The sequence below is a fragment of the Ochotona curzoniae genome, unplaced genomic scaffold (assembly GCF_017591425.1).
Source record: "Ochotona curzoniae isolate NIBS_2020 unplaced genomic scaffold, NIBS_Ocur_1.0 scaffold_2683, whole genome shotgun sequence".
In the NCBI taxonomy this organism is placed as follows: Eukaryota; Metazoa; Chordata; class Mammalia; order Lagomorpha; family Ochotonidae; genus Ochotona; species Ochotona curzoniae.
The window spans coordinates 7072650-7092583 of NW_024467100.1; the positions used below are offsets into that span (position 1 = coordinate 7072650).

General features: G+C 58.2%; 2 protein-coding genes across 2 annotated transcripts; one reads left to right on the top strand and one right to left on the bottom strand.

The window, feature by feature from the left end:
• The first annotated feature begins 4173 nt into the window (after nt 1-4173).
• IGSF8 (immunoglobulin superfamily member 8) lies at nt 4174-10600 on the top strand. The gene is made up of 7 exons (XM_041003358.1): nt 4174-4379; nt 7076-7453; nt 8081-8542; nt 8848-9255; nt 9433-9846; nt 10122-10252; nt 10450-10600. Exons 1-6 carry the CDS (start codon nt 4322-4324, stop codon nt 10235-10237), a joined length of 1836 nt encoding a protein of 611 aa, XP_040859292.1. The 5' UTR covers nt 4174-4321; the 3' UTR covers nt 10238-10252; nt 10450-10600.
• A 3193-nt stretch (nt 10601-13793) lies between these two features.
• Nucleotides 13794-17628, bottom strand: KCNJ9 (potassium inwardly rectifying channel subfamily J member 9). Its single transcript, XM_041003366.1, has 2 exons — nt 16779-17628; nt 13794-14125 (listed from the first exon to the last, which is right to left on the bottom strand). Exons 1-2 carry the CDS (start codon nt 17626-17628, stop codon nt 13794-13796), a joined length of 1182 nt encoding a protein of 393 aa, XP_040859300.1.
• Nucleotides 17629-19934: the final 2306 nt, after the last annotated feature.

The following is a 19934-nucleotide window of genomic DNA, read 5'->3' on the forward strand; positions in this document are numbered from 1 at the left end:
TGGAGAGGAGCTGAGTGCCGTGTGACTTAGCATCTAAGTGTGTGTGTGCTCGTTTATTGGATGGGCTGGTCTCCACAGCAGTGTCTGTGACTACAGTTTGGGGTGTACTGTGGGTGCCTGGTTCATGTCTCACTGCCCCTAGCAATGTTGGCTCTAAGAAGCAGCAACATAACAAGGCTGAGAGGCACAAGTTTCACCGGAGAACTTTATGTTGCATGAAACAAGCCAGACACTGAGAGACAAAAATGGCATCTCTCTCCTTCAACAGAAACCTAAAAAGTTGGTCTTAAAGTGGAAGAGACTTACAGAACAGTGATTACGAGGGCCTAAGAAAGGGAGAAAGAGAAAGGAGGAATGTGGGTAATTCACTCAACAGGAGTAATAATTTCTAAGTGATGACAGTTTATAACAACATATGACATATAAAACCTATTTACAAATAAAAAGAATGAAAGGTTCCACGCATGATAAATGAAAGCGTTAATGACTGATCCAATTAATAACTATTATATGCATGCACTATAATATTAACTCTACCTCACAAATATGGAGAACTATTAATGCTAATTAAAACTAAAAGAGTACATTTTTTCCTGATTTACGTTTTTAAAAATCTGTATATTTGAAAGTCAGCATATAAAGGAGAAGCAGGGAGAGACTGACTGATTTTCCACCTGTTGGTTCACTGCCCAAGTGGCCACAAATGCTCAGGGTGAAGCCAGGAACTAAGAACTTACTTTCCCAGACACATTAGCAAAGAGGCGGACTGGAAGTTGGGGAAGCTGGGACTTGAACTGAAATCCATATGGGAAGCAGGCAGTGCAGGCAGCGGCTTTACACACTAAGCCACAGTGCCAGCCTAAAACAATAATTAAAAATTATATGGAAAGGTGAATAAAATAAAATAAAATGCTGTTGAGAACTGAAGTGAAAAAGCTGCTCAACGTCAGATTAGATGTTCTCCGGTAAAACTTGAGATCGCTGAGTAACCTGGGCAATCCTCTAGCCTCTTCTGCTTGGCTTGTCCCAGGGAAGAACAGCACCACCCTCATGAAGTTATGATGAGGACCAATGGAGGCTGCGGCGCTCACCGGCACCTGCTACAGGTGGGACTACCTGAGGGCCCTGTCTTTGAACACACTCCGCTCTGAAGTCTTCCTAGTTGTCACCGCAGCAGCACGCTTGGCAGTTTATCAGCCAAGTGAGAAACTGTTTAGGGCAGAGCGAAATGACCCCATGCCTCGCGCGCGTCCGCCAGCTCGCGGTGAGATGAACTCGGGGAGCACGTGAAGCCACACCCAGCAGTGCGTGGAGGTTGGCTGGGACGCTGGTGGTTGCTTGGGGGCAACAGAGCGCGGCCAGGAGGGGGGTCGGGGTCTCTCTGGTCCCTACTGCATAACCGCCTCCCTCAGGTGGCTGCTTGGCCTGGAGGCTCAAGGAACGGCGCCCCGGCTTCGCTCCTCGGCTCACCCACCCTAGCGCACGGGCCTGGGAACTGCACGGACCAGCAATATTTTGTTTTGCTTTAGTGAGTATGATGGGTGCAAACAGAAACGCTCGCCGACGTGCACGCGCGTGTGTTTGCGCACGCCCTGTTGGGGGCGGGGTGCGCGCCGTCTTTCTGTGGACGCACCTCTCCCTTTACCGTGGCTGCCCAGTCCCCTCGTGTGACGCCATGCGCGCCCTGGCTGCACGCGCCTCCCCCAGTTTTCCCAGTTACATAAGCAGCCCAAGCGGCGTCAGGCCTGGACCAGGGGCCCCATCTGCCGGCCACCTCTGGAACCGGCTGCGCTCTCGTGCCTCTGTTCGCTCTGGTGACCCCAAGCCGGTCCTCAACACATGCCTACGTGTTTCCCCAACTCCTTCGCGGCTGCTCCCTGAAGAGTCCTCCGATAGATAACCTAATCCTGGGGAGTAGCTGGTGCTTGTTGGTGGTCCGTACCTGCAGAAACGACCCGGATTCCTAAGGACAGGGAACTACACCTGTGTGGTTTACCAGGCCCTCTCCAGTGCAACCAGCAGTTGTTGAACGAATGCCTCGATAGGAGGGGTTTGGGAGGAGAGCACGTGGGGTGTTGGTGGACTGAGGGCTTTGGGGACATTCAGGCCTGGGTCCCAGACATCATACCTTGACTTTTTATAAGTTGGTTTAACCTTGGGTAAACTTCAGGCTGCTCTTTTGTTTCATGACACCATCTTGCAAAATTTTTTTGAAGGACTGGAAACGGTATAGCAAAGACCCTATTATGCAAGCATTTCAGAAATGGCACCTGTCATTAGGATGATGATTGCTAACACCTCTCACCCAGCAGGCCTCAGGAAGGCACGGAATCTACTCAGCTCCTGAAGAAACCCAGGACACCTTTCTACTCAAAGTTCTTTCGTGTGGTCTATGGATGGCCTTGGATGAAATGGGTCTGGAGGCCCCAGGCTTGGGATACCCGTATACACGCAGCTGGCCTGCTCCTGGGCTCATCTTGGGAGGTGACAGCTGGACGGCAGGTTTCCCTTCAGGGTCCTACACTCTGGTTCCTCCAGGCTGCTGGGTGAGGCTGCCTGGGCAAACTCATGAGCACTGCCTCTAGATCAGGTACTGTAACAACCCCTTGCAGGCAGGAAGCCAGGGGTGAACTAGGTCCTGGCTCTGGTCCTCGCTCTCCTTCTCCGTGATGGGAGAGGACTGGCAGCTAAGAAGGGTCGGATGAGAGCAGAAGGATGCCTGGTGAACTCTGGGTCACCTCACACTGACAGCCACTGTGGCCCACCTGGCTGTCCCTTCTCTCCCATCTGGCCTTCTCCTTGCTGCAGCTCCCCACCCCCAACCTCCAGGCCATGTCTACTCCTTGCTGGCCAAAAGCCCCAGGTCTGAATTTAACCCTCTTAGGAAACTGTTTAGATAATAACAAAACTAAATAGCATCCCCACGGCACTTCCTCATTTGTGCTGGTTACACTGATATCATCAGCTCCAGCTATGTCTACAAAGTAGAAAACAGGTTGCAGGAGGTTAAGCAACTGGGCCAGGATCACGGACCAGCAAGCCATGGCTTCCGGATGACGCATCCCCCAACCCGATTTCCTTTCATTTCGCCCTCTGCGCGGTGGGGTGGGAAGGGAGTGGCATTGGTCTCCAGGGACTCCTCCGGCCCAACCCCTCACGCCCCCGAACTCCGGGGTCCTGCCACCACCTCCTGCAGCGTCTGCCTCGAGGCCTAGTGGCCCAGAGTTCTAAATGCGTGGATTCGGAACGCGTGGCCACTACCGCAGGGCTTCTCTACCCAACTTTCCGGGAGAGGCTAGCAGGTGCAGCGAGCGAAGCGCTCAGAGGGGAAGATGGGGAACGCGAAGGGGCGGGGCAAGGCTGGAGCGCTTCAGGGGTGACGGCGGTGGGGCGGGGCCAAGGGGTGGAGTCAGAAGGAGCCCGGGAGCGCGGTGGGCGGGGCCTGGCCTAAGCTGGAGAGTGGAAGGGCTGGAACCGCGGGGGGCGGGGCCTGGGGCGGGGCGGGTCCAAGGGTGGGTGGAGTCAGGAGGAGCCGGAGCCTGCGGGAGGCGGGGCCTGGGGCGGGGCGGGGCCTGGGGCGGGGCGGGGCCTGGAGAAGAGCGGGATCTGAAGCGCCACCAAAGTTGGAGCCTGGGCAGATAGGGAATCTCGGTGGGGCGGAATCTTAGGCGGGGTCAGGGGCGGGGATGGAGCCTGGGGCGGAAACGGGAGAGGCTGGAGAGTGCCGGGGCCGGAACTGCGGGAGCGGGACCTGGGGTGGGGCGGGGCCTGGGCGGGACCGGAACCGCAGAAGACAAAATCTGGGGAGGGGCGTGGCCAATTCTGAAGTGGGGCGGGACCTGAGGCGAAGCCAAGATTGGAGACTGGCGGGGCCTGGAGCCGCGGGGGGCGGGGCCTGGGGGCAGGGCCAAGGCTGGAGAGGGGCGGGGCTTGTGGGGACGTGTCCAAGGTAGGAATCTGGCGGGGCCTGTGTGGGGCGTGGCCAAGGTAGGAGTCTGGCGGGGCCTGGGGGCAGGGCCAAGGCTGGAGAGGGCGGTGCCTGTGTGGGGCGTGGCCAAGGCCTGAGTCTGGCAGCCCGTGGGGGCGTGGCCAAGGCTGGAGGGGGCGGGGCGGGAACGGTCTCCAGAGCCGCGGGCGGGAGGGACGGCGGGAGGCGGCTGGGCGGAGGGAGGGGTCCCGGCAGCTCCCGCTCGGCGCCGCTCCGTGCACCCACGCCTCGCTGCTCCGCTTCTGCCCCCCACCCGGGCATGCGCCCCCAGGGCTCCCGGCCCCTCAGAGTCCGCGCCGACCCCCCGAGCCTCCTCAGAGCCGGCTGCGCACGATGGGCGCTCTTGGCCCCACGCCGCCGCCGCTGTTGCTGCTGTTGCTGCTGACGCTGGGTAAGCCCGGCCCCCGCCCCGGCCCCCGCCCCGGCCCCACCGTCTTCCTGCGTTTTAGAACTCCTCGCAGCCCCCTTCTCCGTCAAGGGTGTCCCCAGCCTTCCCGGGCTTGGCGCCCCGCTGCTGTCCGTCGCCGCCGGCCGAGCCCCGTGTGGGGAGAACGCGGACTTCCCAGCTCCAGGCCCGGGGCTGGGGCACCCCGGACCTGGGACGCAGGCCTGCTGCTCAGCCCGCTTACGCAGGTCCTGGGGTCGCCGCAAACCGAGGGCTGCCGGTCCTTTCCCGGCCCGGGGTCCGGTCTTGGGTGTCCGCGCTGCGTGGGCAGTGCCCGCCCGGCTTCATAATTGCATCAGAGTTGGCTGGAGGCCCAGGAGCCTCTGGTGCCCACAATCTTTGAAGTTCCCTAATTGCCCCCCCATGCACTTTATCAGAGGTTGGGGCACTTTCTACTCCCAGCTCCCATGTCCGCCCCGGCCGTTCCTGTCCCTGCTGCCAGCCGTCAGGTGTCCCAGATGGCACGGGGTGCCGCAGCCCCTCTGGTTGTCACACCCCTTGCCTCAGAAGAAGCCAGGCTCCTTGGAGACTGCTGCTGGCTGTGATCTCCCAGTAGCCCAGCTGCAGTCTGGGTGTTTACATGGGGTGGGGGAGGGGTGGCGTTGGGGCCCACCTCGAATGTGGCTGCGGGTGGGCAGTGACCATCGAGGCTCTGTAGGAGGTGTCTGGGGGAGAAAATGGAGGGAAGATGGTGAAACTGCCTGATGCCCAAGAGACCCAAGGGCTTGAAACAGCAGAGCCCAGGGTGGCGGAGTTGGAGGAGCCAATTGGAGAGGAGCTGGGTGCTGCGGGGGAGAGGGTGTTGACTTCAGAGTTGGGTCGTGAAGGCGCAGGTTGAGGGGAACTTCAGTCCCCGCCTCCGTTTTCCCTGCCTCGCGCCCCGGTACCCTCGGGGCTGGGACAAGTCTTTGCTTTGGGTCCCTGGGAGGGAAGCAGATGGGCGTAGAGAGAGAGAGGAAGGAGCTGGGGAAGAGCTGGTCGCCTAGCACTAGGCGTATTTTCTCCAGGGGGCAGCATGGAGCAGAGCGAAGAGCCTGGGAGAGGCTGGGGCTGGAGCTGGGGGAAGGGTGGCGCTCAGAGATGCTCTGGGCACTCACCTGCAGGGAGTGAGTGCCAGGATCCGCCTCAGGGGTGAGGGAACCTGGCTGGGGAAAGAGAGAGAGAGAGCTGTGATTTTCAGAGGCTGGGAGGGTCACTTTCCCATGGGCATCTCAGGACATCAGCATCTGTGGAGCCAGAGAGGGCGGAGGGGCCCTTCTCAGCAGTCTGCCCCCAGGGGGTAGCCAGGGAAGGTGGCAGCCTGGTTGTCTGGCCTTCACCCTGATTAGGAAATGTGCCCCAGCAGGGTCTGAGTCACAGATTCAGGGTGGAAGCAGGCCTGGGAGAGTAAGAGATGGATGGTCCTGGGCCATCCATCTGGACAGGGGGCTGGAACCTGATGTCCCGCCGGCAGGCCTGTGTCCTGCTCTGGCTGACCAGGAGTTCCTGTGACCCAGCCAGAGGAAGAAGGAAGGGGCTGAAAGGGGGGTGGTGGTGGGAGGACTCTTTCTAGAGCGTCTGGAGGGCAGTGGGATCACAGACTGCTGGGTGTTTTCCCTGCTGCTCTAGCAGCCTGGCATGGATATCCCCCCGGAAGCCTGGGAGTGACTCAGACCTTGGAGTTTCTCCGTTTTCTTGCCCCTCTGAAGGGGTGTGTAGGAGTCAGGCAGGGGTAGCAAGGCCCTGGCCAAGGCCTCTTGGTCCCCTCACCTCACCTTTTTCCTTTGTAAAGTGGGAGGAGGGGATTGGGGCCGCCCTGCTCACATCTGAGCTTATCTAATGGGAGCCATGGAAGGACGGGACAAGAGAAGGAAGCAGCCCTTCCTTGGAGCATATGCTGGGGTGCCACTGGGTATGGGGTGGGGGCAGGTGAAGAAGAGAAAAAAACTAGAAAAGGGCAGCTGGGAGCTTTGTGCCTCCCCACCGACAAGTGCAATCCGTATGCAAATAAAGGCTTTTGTCTGTCAGTTGTTGGGGGCCCCAGGGCAACAGCTGGCCAGGCCTAAAGGTTGGCACTGGGGGAGGGGCTCCTCTGCCCCTGTTGGCCTGGGCAAAGCCTGGCTCTTACCCCAGAAGTCCCAGGAGGAGCAGTGAGCTCATGGCGCAGCTGGAGCGGGGGAGGGCATTGTGTGATGAGAACTGACTGGGGCCGTGCCCTGTCCGGCTTGGGCCACTGGCTCCATTGTCTGGCCCAGGTGACATGGCTGAGCCAACCAGTTGATCAGCTCCTCTTGAGCAGAGGAGGGGGCCCATTTAGGTTCTGGATGCCTGAAGTGAGAAGGCTGCAGGCTCCTGGAGGAAGGCATCTGACTGAGGCATGGGAAAGGTGATCAGGTGCTGATAAGGCAGGATAGGTGGAGTCAGGCGGCAGGAGCCCTCTACAGCCCTCAGGGGCTCTGCCTCTGCTTGGCTGGACTGAGGCAGACCTGGGCCTAGGCCACTTCCGCAGATCCAGGTATGCAATCCCTTCCCTATTCTCAGTGTTCCAGTCCTTCCAAGGTTTCTTTTCCTTTCACAGGCAGGGATCAAGGATGGTGCTGGTGGTGACTGGGGACATGGAATGGGGAGCCCTGGCACTGCCAACTCCTTCTGCTTTCCCACAGGAGTCAGGTGTAATGCCCGGGAGGTGCTGGTCCCCGAGGGGCCCCTGTACCGTGTGGCTGGCACAGCCGTCTCCATCGCCTGCAACGTGAGTGGCTACGAGGGCCCCGCCCAGCAGGACTTCGAGTGGTTCCTGTACAGACCCGAGGCTCCAGAGGCTGCCCTGGGCATTGTCAGTACCAGGGATGCCCGGTTCTCCTATGCCATCTTCGGGCCCCGTGTGACTGCTGGTGAAGTGCAGGTGCAGCGGCTACAGGGTGATGCTGTGGTGCTCAAGATTGCCCGCCTGCAGGCCCAGGATGCAGGGGTCTATGAGTGCTACACGCCCTCCACTGATACCCGCTATTTGGGCAGCTACAGCGGCAAGGTGGAGCTGCGAGGTACTGGGTCCTTGGATGGGGCAGGGCCAGAAAGTCAGAACCAGCTGGGAACTGTCTAACCACCCCTTGGGTGTTGCCCAAAGAGCCCGAGTGACTTCCATAAAGGCACTCAGGGAGTCAGTGGCTAGTGTGGGACTAGAACCCAGATCTTGTGATCACAGTTCGTTGCTTTTCTTATCCAAGTATCTCCTGGGAGGAGGGGAAGTGGGGAATGGTCTGTAAGCTGTCCTGGCCTCTGTCCACTCCCAAATCGGGTGGGTCAAATAGGCTTTATTCCTGCAGAGTCCAGAAGTAGGGTAGAAGTGGGACCAGCTGACAGGCTTGCTCTTGTACACATCTTTGTGTTTTCTGAGTGTTTCCATGAAGGGTCAGCCTGGAACGTAAGGGTGAGTAAGCAGTGGGTTGGTGCTACAAAGAGCAACCATTATTTATTGAGCTCCTGTGGTGTGCCGAGCCCCGTGGTTGGCACTGACGGAGTTAGGGAATAGTCATAACATGCAGTCTTTGCCCCCCCCCCCCCCAGGAGCTCACTCAGGGTCTCCCTAGGGAAATGCATTGCCCAGGGGAAACAGGACAAGAGCCGCCAACTCCCAGCCCTCCCTCACGCCAGTTCTTGTCGTTCCCCAGTTCTTCCAGATATGCTACAGGTGTCTGCTGCGCCCCCGGGGCCCCGAGGCCGCCAGGCCCCAACCTCACCCCCACGCCTGACAGTGCATGAGGGCCAGGAGCTGGCGCTGGGCTGCCAGGCACGGACCAACACACAGAAGCACACACACCTGGCCGTGTCCTTCGGACGAGCCATACCCGAGGCGCCAGTGGGGCGAGCCACGCTGCAGGAAGTAGTGGGACTGCGCTCTGACCTGGCTGTGGAGGCCGGAGCTCCCTATGCAGAGCGCCTGGCTGCAGGGGAGCTGCGGTTGGGCAAGGAGGGGACGGATAGGTACCGCATGGTGGTGGGGGGTGTGCAAGCCGACGACGCAGGCACCTACCACTGCACTGCTGCTGAATGGATTCAGGATCCTGATGGCAGCTGGGCCCAGATTGCCGAGAAGAGGGCCGTCCTGGCTCATGTGGACGTGCAGACACTGTGTGAGTGCCCATATGTCCCCTGACCCTGACCCTGAAGCTGAGTGGGCCCACCAGTGAACTTGAGGTCACCTCTGACTTGAGCCAATCCTATCAGTTTCGTTTTCCTCGCTACCCGTGACAGGGTTCCTTCGCCCAGATGTTAGGGGAGGGCTGGCAGGGCCATGGCTAGGGATGAGTTTCACATCCCTTGGTCCTGGGGATGGTCACACCCAGTGAGGGGCCTCCTAATGGCTGCTGCTGGGCAAGAAACTGCAGCTGGGGAACCAGATGCTGCTGTGACAGCCTTCTCCCCTCCCTTGTTTCAGCTAGCCAACTGGCAGTGACCGTGGGGCCTGGGGAACGTCGCATTGGCCCAGGAGAGCCCTTGGAGCTGCTGTGCAATGTGTCAGGGGCACTGCCCCCACCAGGCCGTCATGCTGTGTACTCTGTGGGCTGGGAGATGGCCCCAGCAGGGGCACCTGGACCTGACCGCCTGGTAGCCCAGCTGGACACTGAGGGTGTGGGCAGCTTGGGCCCTGGCTATGAGGGCCGGCACATTGCCATGGAGAAGGTGGCATCCAGGACCTACCGGCTCCGGTTGGAGGCTGCGAGGCCTGCGGATGCTGGCACCTACCGCTGCCTCGCCAAAGCCTACGTTCGAGGCTCTGGAGCTCGGCTTCGTGAGGCAGCCAGCGCCCGTTCCCGGCCTCTCCCTGTGCACGTGCGGGAAGAAGGTGAGCATGGCTTTGCCTTCAATTTCCATGCCCTTTCCCTCTGCTTCAGTTGCTGCCACGCCTCACTGTCTTGCTCCTCTCCTGCTGCAGTTATAGGGACACCCTGTGCTGCCCTGAACCAGGCCTCAGGTCCTTGCCCCCCACCCTCTGATCTCATTCATGTCCTTTGCTCTGCAGGTGTGGTGCTGGAGGCTGTGGCGTGGCTGGCAGGGGGCACCGTGTACCGGGGGGAGACCGCCTCCCTGTTGTGCAACATCTCTGTGCGGGGCGGCCCCCCAGGACTGCGGCTGGCTGCCAGCTGGTGGGTGGAGCGAGCAGAAGAGGGGGACCTGAGCTTTTCCCCTGCCCAGCTGGTGGGCGGTGTGGGTCAGGATGGAGTGGTAGAGCTGGGGGTCCGACCCGGCGGAGGCCCTGTCAGTGTGGAGCTGGTGGGACCCCGAAGCCACCGGCTGAGACTGCACAGCTTGGGGCCTGAGGATGAAGGCGTGTACCACTGCGCTCCCAGTGCCTGGGTGCAGCATGCCGACTACAGCTGGTACCAGGCTGGCAGTGCCCGCTCCGGGCCTGTCACAGTCTACCCCTACACACATGGTGAGTGGTTCCCCACCCCCCCAACCCCTGCCCCTTCCCTTCCAGTTTCTGATCCTGTTCCCAGCCTCTGTCTCCTCCACATTGCTTGCTCAAAGTCTTAAATACTCAGTTTTCTGCCCTTTGTGCCTATCTGTACCCATGGCTGTGCTGACTGGGTGCCAAGAGGGTACAGTGGGTGGGGAGGGGGTGTGTGCACAGTGGAGCTGGGTGACCGGTGTGACAGCGGGGGGCACACAAGGGCACCCCGCTGAGCAGAACCATACTTTTCCATCCAGCCCTAGACACCCTATTTGTGCCCCTGCTGGTGGGCACAGGGGTAGCCCTAGTCACCGGCGCCATCATCCTTGGCACCATCACCTGCTGCTTCATGAAGCGACTGCGGAAACGGTGATCCTCCACTCCCCAGGTGAGGGAAGAGACTCCCAGCCCCAGCCCCGGTCCTATCTGCCTAGGTCTCCTGCCCCTAAGCCCAAGCTGAACTGCCCTCTCCCTGCCCCACCTGGTGGAGGAGCAGGCAGTTGGGTTCTGCAGGTTCCTGTTAGGATGGGAGGTTCAGGGAGTCCCGCCCAGGGCTCTCTTCAGCCCCCTGCACACTCTCTCCAGTTCTTGCAGGTGTTGCCTGTCTTCCAGCCCGGCTCCAAGCCCTCCTGTGGTTGATTGGACACCCTCTCCATCTGCCCACCCGCTGGCCTGTTAATTTATTTGACCTGTTCCCCCACCCCCAACCTCCAACCCAGAGTGGGATGCCCATTCCTCGCCTCTCAAAATACCTCCCTCTTCCCCCTTCTGGCCACCTGTTCTTGATCTCACACCCATTCCCCAAGGAGGCCAGTCCCTGTCCTAGAATTAGTTTTTCTAAAATGTGAATAAACATGTTTTATAAAGCCCAGGCCTGGCTGTGTCTTCCCTTGCCATGAGGCTGTCCCAGGCTGGGGGTGTACTGGGGCCTGGAGGCCTATTCTGGACAGCCCGGGCTCCTCCCCCCACCAGACACCATCTGGCCTCTGTGGGCCATGCCGCCCACCCCTGGAGGGGACACCTGGGTCCCATCTGCTGCCGGAATTGTCAGTGCTGAGCCAGCGCCACACTGGGCTTCTGCTTGGGAGAAAGCATGGAAAGGGAGGGGAGTTCTGGCTGAGCTTGGTCCCTCTCTCCCCAGCGGTCCTCAGTAGAAGATAAGGGCTTCCGGCGGGTACTGTCCTGAACTCCCCCAGCTTCACTGATCCTCAGCCCTCTGCCAGGCTCATCGTCCTGGTCTGGCTAGTCTCGGGCCTGCCTCCTCCCAGTAGGCCCTGGGGTGGCTGTTTCTTCCTGACCTTAATCATCCTGTCTGACAGCAGGACAATAGAAGCCCCAGAACACAGCCACCTGGGTGGTGGTCAGGAGGACCCGTATGCCCAGAGACTTGCTGCACCTGCTCATGCCTCCCCCCAAGGGCTCCCCCACCCCTGCTCAGCTGTGCTCGGCTACACTGCACCTTAGGAGGCACCCGGTGTACGTTTCAGATCAGTTATTCAGACATTTATTGAGCATCACTGGTTTGCTAAGTGTCATTTTTACAGATGGGAAAACAGGTCCGGAGAAATGTTGTGACTTTGCCCCAGTCCTAGAGCTTCTCCGTGACAGAGTGAAGACCAGAACCCAGGCTTCCTGACTCTGCACTGCATGGTGGTGCCCTGAGTGGTGACGGGAGCAAGGAAGTGTGTGGCAGGCTCTCAGTGACATCCAGGGGACAGGAGGAGGCCTGACCTAGCCCCAGTTCTGCCGGGTCAGTTCCAGTGGGTCAACTACAAAGCGCCTGTGTGGAGGGGGATTGGGCAGCCCCCACACCTGTCCACACTGCACCCGCTGCTCTGAATTCAACCGAAAGCACTCCCCATGTCCTGTGCAACATCCACCTGTTCTGGAGGGGACAGCCAATGCCAACATTCAGAGACCCTGTCTGAGTGGGACCTGGGCAGCATGGTGACCTGAGACAAAGATGTCCCATGCCTAGCTGAGATGGAGAAGACTGCAGCTTGCATCCTCTGAATCTCTCTGTGAATGCCCAACTTTCTCCCTTCCAGGGAACCCTGGCCTTCCTGGCCCATCACAAGTCCTGCTCGTTGGGCTATGCTCTGCTGCAGGAACTAACCTCGGATCCCTGGATGCTCTGCCCTTCCTTCGCTCGCCACTGCTATCCCCTTCTCATCCTGGCGTGGCCAGGATGAGACCAGGAAGGGCTGGAGGTGGGGTAGGAGCAGACACCTCCATGGGCCTGCATGTCCTCTCTGGGCAGGACAGCCAGGTGTCCACACTCCCTTCTCACCTTCATGGGTCAGTTCTGCCTCTGCAGTCTGACAGGAGACTTATTCCTCTGCCTCTGGGGTCTTTGCTGCTACAGCTCTCCATGGATCCTCTGAAGCCCCTACAACGGCCTGCCTGTCTTGCCCATTCATCTTGCCAAAAGCCACCTCTTGTTCCTATCCTGTCCCCACTGGGCAGGAAGTGAAGCCATTAGGTCTGCGTTCCAGGTCCCCTTCCTCCTCACACACACACACCTCCCTCTACCTTTTTCTGACTACTGCCCCAAGGAACTTCTGATAGGGCCTCCGAGACCTTGTTAGAGCAGCAGTTCTGAGGGTGCCCCTCCCCCACCCCAGGTCCAGCAGCGTCAGCATGACCTGGAAGCTGGTTGGCAGAGAATTCTTGATGGTCTCCCTCCAGAACTGTTGAGTCAGAAACCCTGGGAGTGGGGCCCAGCAACCTGTGTTCAAACATGCTCTCTAGATGACTCTGATCCATCCGGACCATCTCAAACTGTGAGTTTACGTCATTGCCTCTGGGTTACTCAATCCTCTGCTTGCGGGTGTACACAACCCTTCCACCCTCTGCTCCGAGAGATTGAACAGGTCTCAGCTGGAACTCGACCTTGTTCAGTTGTCCTAGGTATAGGCCATGAATACCCTGGCATAAAGGCCAGGTCTTAGAAGGTACGCTCTCCACCATACTGATCAATGATTTGAGGGACTTTGCTCAGTGGTGCCCCCAGGACAAACTGCCTTCCCAAGGACCGCTGGTGTCCTGCCCTTAGCAAACTCACTTTCTACATCTTTCTCATTGCCCTTTTTTTTTTTGCTTCTTGGAACTTCTTTCTCCCTACTTGCCCCTGCAGTGGTACCTGCAAGATTTCATTCCACTGTCAGAAAACAGCCATCCCCGGGGTCTCTTTTCCCAGGCTCTGCTCCAGGGTGCCAGCTCTTTTCTTCCTGCCCAGCTTCCTTACCTCAGGACCAAGATCACTAACACCTTCGCTGCTGTCTTCCTACCATACAGTCCTTAACCCTTGTGCTCAAGCTGCCACAGTGGGAGGGGTAGAGTTGGGAGGGCACTCCTTATCTGTGCCCACCCCTATGGAGCTTTCTCTCCTCTGCTCCTTCTTGGATTACAGGGTCCAGTTGGACAGGTGTGACATACACAGGGAGGCAGGCTGAAGAAGTGAGTGGAGGCTGCACTCCACCCCACACTCTGTTCCCAAAGCTGTGCATCCCTGATTTAGGGCTGTGTTGGAAGGAAAAGGATATCTTCCTAGAACTTGCACAAAGATACTTTGTGGGGAGTATTCTATGAGTACAGCAGCTGTTGGTCTGTGTTGGTCCCATGCAGCAGCTGCCTCTATCTGCCACCACCTTCTATTCCCCCATAAGTCCATCTCGCTGTCCACCTATCCACCTGTGAACAGACATGGAGGTCAAACACAGATTGGCACTTCTACCCTCGCTGCCCTCCATTCTCATATGAGGATCTCTGCCTTCTGTATTGGATCCCACCCTCTAGCTTTTGAGAGGGGGTCTCTGCAACATCTGCACCCTCCCAGGGATCTTGCCTGCCCCCTCCACCTCTGCTAGTCAGCTCCCATCTACCTGTGTCTGGCTCCTGGTCTGCCACAGGGGTCTGGAGCAAACGGGTCACACCTTGGACTCACTCTCTGGAGGTGGCAGGCAGCCGTTCTGCTCTTTGTCAGCCTCAGCTGCCTCCCCTGCCCCCTCCCCCGAGCCTTCCTCCTCCACCTTCTCATCCAGCCGGCTGGGGATAGACCAGTAAAGATGGGCATCCAGGCGGGCTGCAGCCTCTGCCAGCTCTCGGGCACTGCAGGAGGGCGTGGGCACCTCAAAGGTCTCATGGAAGCTGGCATAGTCCACCTCGTAGTAGCCGTCCTCCAGGGTCAGCACCGATGTGAAGCGGTGGCCCCACAGCACCTCGTCCACCAGGTAGGAGCTCCGAGCTTGACACGTCATTCCTAGGGAGAAGGGAGGGGCAGGGCAGGAGTCACTGCCAAGTCCCCTTTCGGTACCCTTCCCTCCATCCCCTGCCAGGCTTCCCTGTGCTCCAGCCCATTCTCTTTCCTTTCTCAACTCCTGCTCTTGCCTAGCCCCATCGCTTCTTTTCCTTTGCCTGGACTCCCCTCAGTCTTCAGCCTACGATTTCCCCTCCTCCCCACTGCTGATGCCAACTGCAGAAGCTTAACCTTGAAACTAAGCTGAGGGGTCATCTGGTTCAAATCCGCCTCTACACGGGGCTTCCCGCTGGAGCACTGCCAATGGTGGGCATCTTACCCTCTAGGATGAGGACCCTACCACCTCGTAAGAAGCCCACTGCTTTCTGTGAGGGCCCTAATAGTTGGATGGTTCTTCTTCAAACAGAATCTGCCTCTTGAAATTTCCACCCGTTGGTTTCACTCCCTACCCCAACTGACAGCCCTCTGAGTATCTGAAAATAGGAGTGTTTGCTGCCCTCATGTCTCCTTCAGATTGAACACCCCTGGCTCCCTCCTCCATGCCTTATTTAGCCTGGTTTCCAAAAATTTAACTTTCTTGATTGCAAACTAGAATGGCCATGGAGGACCCTTTAAGTAACTCTTTGAGTGTGATAAATTCTCAGCCATGGCCTGATCCATGCATTAAGAGAGGGCTTGTCGTCATCATCATCTCTCTCCCCGTCCTCTGGCCACAATGCTTTTTTAATGCATTACATAAATGTTTTTGGAAGCTGCATCACATTGCTGTGACATCAAGCCCATGGCCAACTAAACCCCCCTCCCCCCCAGTTCTTTTTTCGCCACAGCTCTCCCATGCTGTGCTTACATAAGTGATTTTTTTTTTTAAGCCTAAATGTAGAATTTTATATTTATTCCCTTTAAATGTCATCTTGTTGGGTTTTGGCTCATTATTCTTGCTTTTCAAAAGCGCTTTTGAATCCTGACTCTCTCACCCAAAATATTATCACCCTTTCCAACTTCATCTCTCCAGAAAAATCAGACGCTTCCCATCCCTGCTCTCTCCACCGCCCCCTCCCAGCTAGCCCTGTTGGGTCAGCACACTGCCCGGGGTAGGTCATTCCTTAGGACCCTTGGTTGCTCTGTCTTGGAACAAGGGACACAGAAAGGTGGGTGTGGGCCAACTGGAGATGTTTTCAGTACAGGGGCCTGGCCCCGAGACATTCTGGGAACCTGTTATTCTGGAGTGAAGGCTGGAAAAGGGGGTGTCTGCTGAGGGGGAGGAGGAGGGGATAGAGGAAGAAGAGACCTCAGGGGCAGTGAGGGAGAGAGGGAGCAGACAGGAACCAGGGTCACAAAGAGAAGGTCTCTAAAGAGAGGGCTCACCTCGGAAGGACGCTGCCAGAGGAGCTGCAGCTGGAGAGAGGAAAAGGACTAGGGGAGTGGGGGTAGGGAAAGGAGGTCAGCAGAGTCCAGCAGGGGGACACTGAGGCAAAGGTCGGGTGAAGGGGTCAGGGAGGGGTTTCAAGGCATCAGCATGTCAGAAGGGCCACATGGGTTAACAGAGGTCCTGGAAAGTGGCTCAACTGCAAAGCCCTCTTGTGGGCCTTCTGTTTTCCAGGGAGGCAGGCAATTATTTTCCTCATCTCCAACCTGTGAATCTCAAGTCTTGACTACAGGGTCTCATTTGAACCTGCTACCCCGAACTTTTTCTTACCTAACCCTACACCCGGCACTGGGGCCCCAGCATGATAGCTTAGTGGCTAAAGTTCTCGCCTTGCATGTGCCAGGATCCCATATGGGCTCAGGTCCCGGTTGCTCTACTCCCTGCTTGTAGCCTGGGAAAGCAATAGAGGATAGCCTAAACCTTTGGGACCCTGCTCCCACATGGGAGACCTGGAAGAAGTTCCTGGCTCCTGGCTTTGGATCAGCTCAGCTCAGCTCTGGCTCTTGCAGCCACTTGGGGAGTGAACCAGTGTACAGAAGATCGTTCTGTTGCTCCTTCTCTTTGTAAATCTGCTTTTCCAATAAAAATAAATTAATTAAAAAAAAAAAAAACACCTTGCATTGTACGGGCCTGACTGGGAAGGGGTTAGGAGTGGTGTTTCTTTTGTTCCATGGAAGTTGAAAGTCTTTTGATGACCAGGGAAACGAAGGCAGGAATGAGCAGGTATTAATCTGTTCTTAAGGTCCAGCTAGGACTAACTTTTGCCCTAGAAATAAAATTGTTACCATTTAAGCTCCAGGAGTCTGGATCTCTCAGCAAAGAGGAAAACCCTTCTTTCAGCTGCAGGCCACTTAGGTGCTGAAGCCAGACAGCCTGGGAGCTCAGGGAGGGCCACCACTTTGTGCCTTACAACAGCAGACAGTTGCTGAAACCCTCTGAAAACTGAGCAAGATCTCGCCTTCCTGGGGCTCCTGTTGGAATGAAACGAACTTGGGAACTGTGCAGGGCATTAAGCAGGCACCTGCTGCTGGGATTAGTCTTCCGAAGGACACACACCTCTGCTTGAATTCCAACACACTTTTTTTTCTTGACTCTCTGAGGCTGATTTTCTTCTGCACCTCCTCTCCCGCCTATCTCGCCTCCACCTCTCCCTCCATCCCCTGCCACCATTCCCATCCTCCCTCAGCCCTGCCCATCCACTGCCTATGCTCTCCTCCGGCCCGTCCGCACCCGTGGCTTCCACCATGCCCTCGAGGATGACCACGATCTCGAAGTCGTCCCTCTCCAGGGCACGGCGCGACGCCTCCCAGAAGGGGCTGGCGGCATCGATCTCGTGGCTGATGACGAGCGGCGAGACGAGGAAGAGGCGGTCGTCGCCCGTGTCGAAGCCCACGCTAAGGTCGGTCTGGTGCAGCGGGATGAACTCGCCCTCCAGCGTCTGGCGCGAGCGGATGAGCTTGGCGCGAATGGAGGCCTCGACGATGTGTGAGGAGCGCAGGTCGCCCACGCGGAACATGAGGCAGAGGCGCCCGTCGCGCAGCGACACCACGGCGTGCGAGGAGAAGACGAGCGTGGCGGCGCGCTTGTTGGGCTGTGAGATCTTGACGAACATGCAGCCCACCATGAAGGCATTCACCATGGAGCCCAGGATGGCCTGCAGCAGCAGCAGCACGATGCCCTCGGGGCACTGGTCGGTGATGACGCGGTGCCCGTAGCCGATGGTGGTCTCCGTCTCGATGGAGAAGAGGAAGGCGGCCACGAAGCCGTTGAGGTTGTTGACGCACGGCGTCCACGCCGTGTCCTCCAGGTGCTCTAGGTCCCCGCGGCCGTAGGCGATCAGCCACCAGATGGCGCCGAAGAAGAGCCAGGTGAGCGCGTAGGCCAGCACGAAGAAGAGCAGGCTGAGGCGCCACTGCAGGTCCACGAGCGTGGTGAACAGGTCGGTCAGGTAGCGGTACGTCTCGCGCACGTTGCCCTGCTGCACGTTGCACCTGCCGTCCTTTTCCACGTAGCGCTGGCGGCCGCGGCGGCGCGGTGGCTCCTCCGGCCCCGGCGAGAAGGCGGCGTTCTCCTGCGCCATGGCGGCGGGCAGCTCCGTGCCCGCGCGCTCAGAGCGTGCTGGGCTCCTGGAGGGGCTGCAAGAAAGGTTTGCTGGGGTAATGGACGCCCTGGCGGGCGTGGAGGTGGAGGTGGGGAGAGGCTCGGAGTTTCCAAGCCAACCTCCCTCCCACCCCAAGTAGCCGGGTGTTCCTGAACGAGCTGCTTGGTTTCCCAGTCTCATTCTTCCCACCAGAAGAATGGGAATCATACACACAGTCCTTGGTAAGTTGGGAGAATCAAATGGTGTCAGGGACACGAACTGGAAGATACTGTGGGCATCCCGGCGACGACCCATGCTGGAAGGAATTTTCTGGTATCCTAAGAGTGGAGGTTAATGTCTCCCCTCCAGCATAGCGCCAGCTCTCCCCATCCTAAGGCCTTCCTCCCTTCTTTCCGTGGCTGTCATCCATGCCCCCTTCCTTCTTCCCTGGCCCCCTGCCCAGTCCAACAGGCTATTTCGGAGTTCACCCCCAAGATGTCACAAAGTCCTCCCAGCTTTGTCCTCCTCGAACCACTGACTCGCTCTTCCTGCCTCAAGGGGCTTGTAGAGGGGAGTAGGAATAGCCTAAAAGTGGGAAGGGAGGTGAAGGCTGTGAGGGCCACACAAACAAGCAGGCTACTGCAAGCAAGGAGTTCCGGATAGGCTTGCACCTCTCGGCTCTACTTTCTTTATGACGGATACAGAATCAGAGTGAGTGGAGCAATAGGCACCCACATTCATTCCCCACCTGCTCCAGTTCTGTTCCCGCCAGCCTCCTACTTTCCATTGCCTATCCTAACAGCCCTGCCTACACCCACCATATGCCCCCAAGCCCACACACCCAGCGAAGCCCACCTGACTTGGCTCCGAAGTCTTCCCCCACTAGGAGCTCTGAGCTGCCATCTGCTCTGAGACACAAGTCCACAGTCCTTTTCTGGGTACCCTGGGTCTCCTCTGAGGTATGGGCCATGCAAAGAAAGGTCTAGAATGAAGACCTTGTATTCTTCCATCTTTCCTTCTTTTTCCTGAGTATTGTCCTGCCCTCCTAGGAAACCTGCATTGGTGGGCAGCTGGGGACGACATAAGGATTGCAAGGAGAATCTGCCAGGTGAGGATGGTCAGTGCCCAGCACCCTAGAAGCTTGTGCCACCAGACCTCTTCTGGAGCGGGAGATGTGTTGGGGCAGAGGGCAGGAAGAGAAATTAATAAGTCGGAACTTAGATGGAGTTCAGGGGCACCCCAACACTTGCTTCCCTGGAGGCTGGCCACATGGCCACGGCAGGTTAGGGCCTTCTCCTGCCCCCACAGTGGGCCTCACGTCTTTCCCGAAGCACAGACTGTCCTCAGGAAGTGATCACAAACCATGCACACCCTCACAGACCCCAGGTAGTGAGTGAAGGTACCCAGAGTCTAGTCATTCTAGCTTCAGCCCCCAAGTGGGCATCCCGGCAGCCTCCCAGGGAGGGCACCCCCGTGTCTTGTCACCCCTCAAGCCCTCTCCCTGCCCTTTGCCCCAGAGGTCCGAGAGAACCTTCTCTTGGTTGTATCCCCCTGCCCTCCTGAGTAGGGAGCTGCATTCTTCTCCTAGGGGAGGAAAGGTGTGAGATTGCTGTGTTCCTTCCTGGGCCAGCTGCATCTTCCTCCAATAATTCCAGTCCCTCCAGCCTGCTGCTCCTCGTTTTGTGGGCATGCCGTGACTCCTTCCCAAAAACCTCATTAGCGTATTTTCCTGCACCCCTCCTCCTCCTTCCCGGAAAGAGCTCTGGGCCAGCAAGGGGGACTTATGGTTTTGAAACGAGATTTGGGAAAAACTCCCTTGGGAACCAGCTCCTCCCTAACCCTGACTTGCCTTGGATATAGGGGCCCAAACCCCAAGTCCCCCCGCAACTCAACTCACAGTGTGTGGAGAGGAGAGTAGCCGGCAGCAGCAGAGCCCTTTGGGGGGTGGTGTCCATGCCCCTGACACCGCCCCCCACCAGGCCCCCTCAGATGGGGGAGCCGCAGACGCTGCTGTTTCTTCTAGATGTAGCGGCAGCTCAGACTAGGACTTGCTATCTGTGTCATCCCCACTTCCCAGGCTCCCCTGCTCCTCCTGGTTTCCATGGCAACCAGTCTGGCGACAGCTCCACAGCATCCCCCACCCCTCCCCAGTCCTGGGTACCACTAGAGGCTGAGCCACACGCCAAAGCTATTTTTAGCCCAAATCCCTCCTCTTGGACAGCTCAGAGCTCGCCTCCTCACCCCCTCATAGGAGAGGGGGGAAAAAAAAAACAAGGAAAGAAAGCTGGCACACCGGCTGTTTCTTA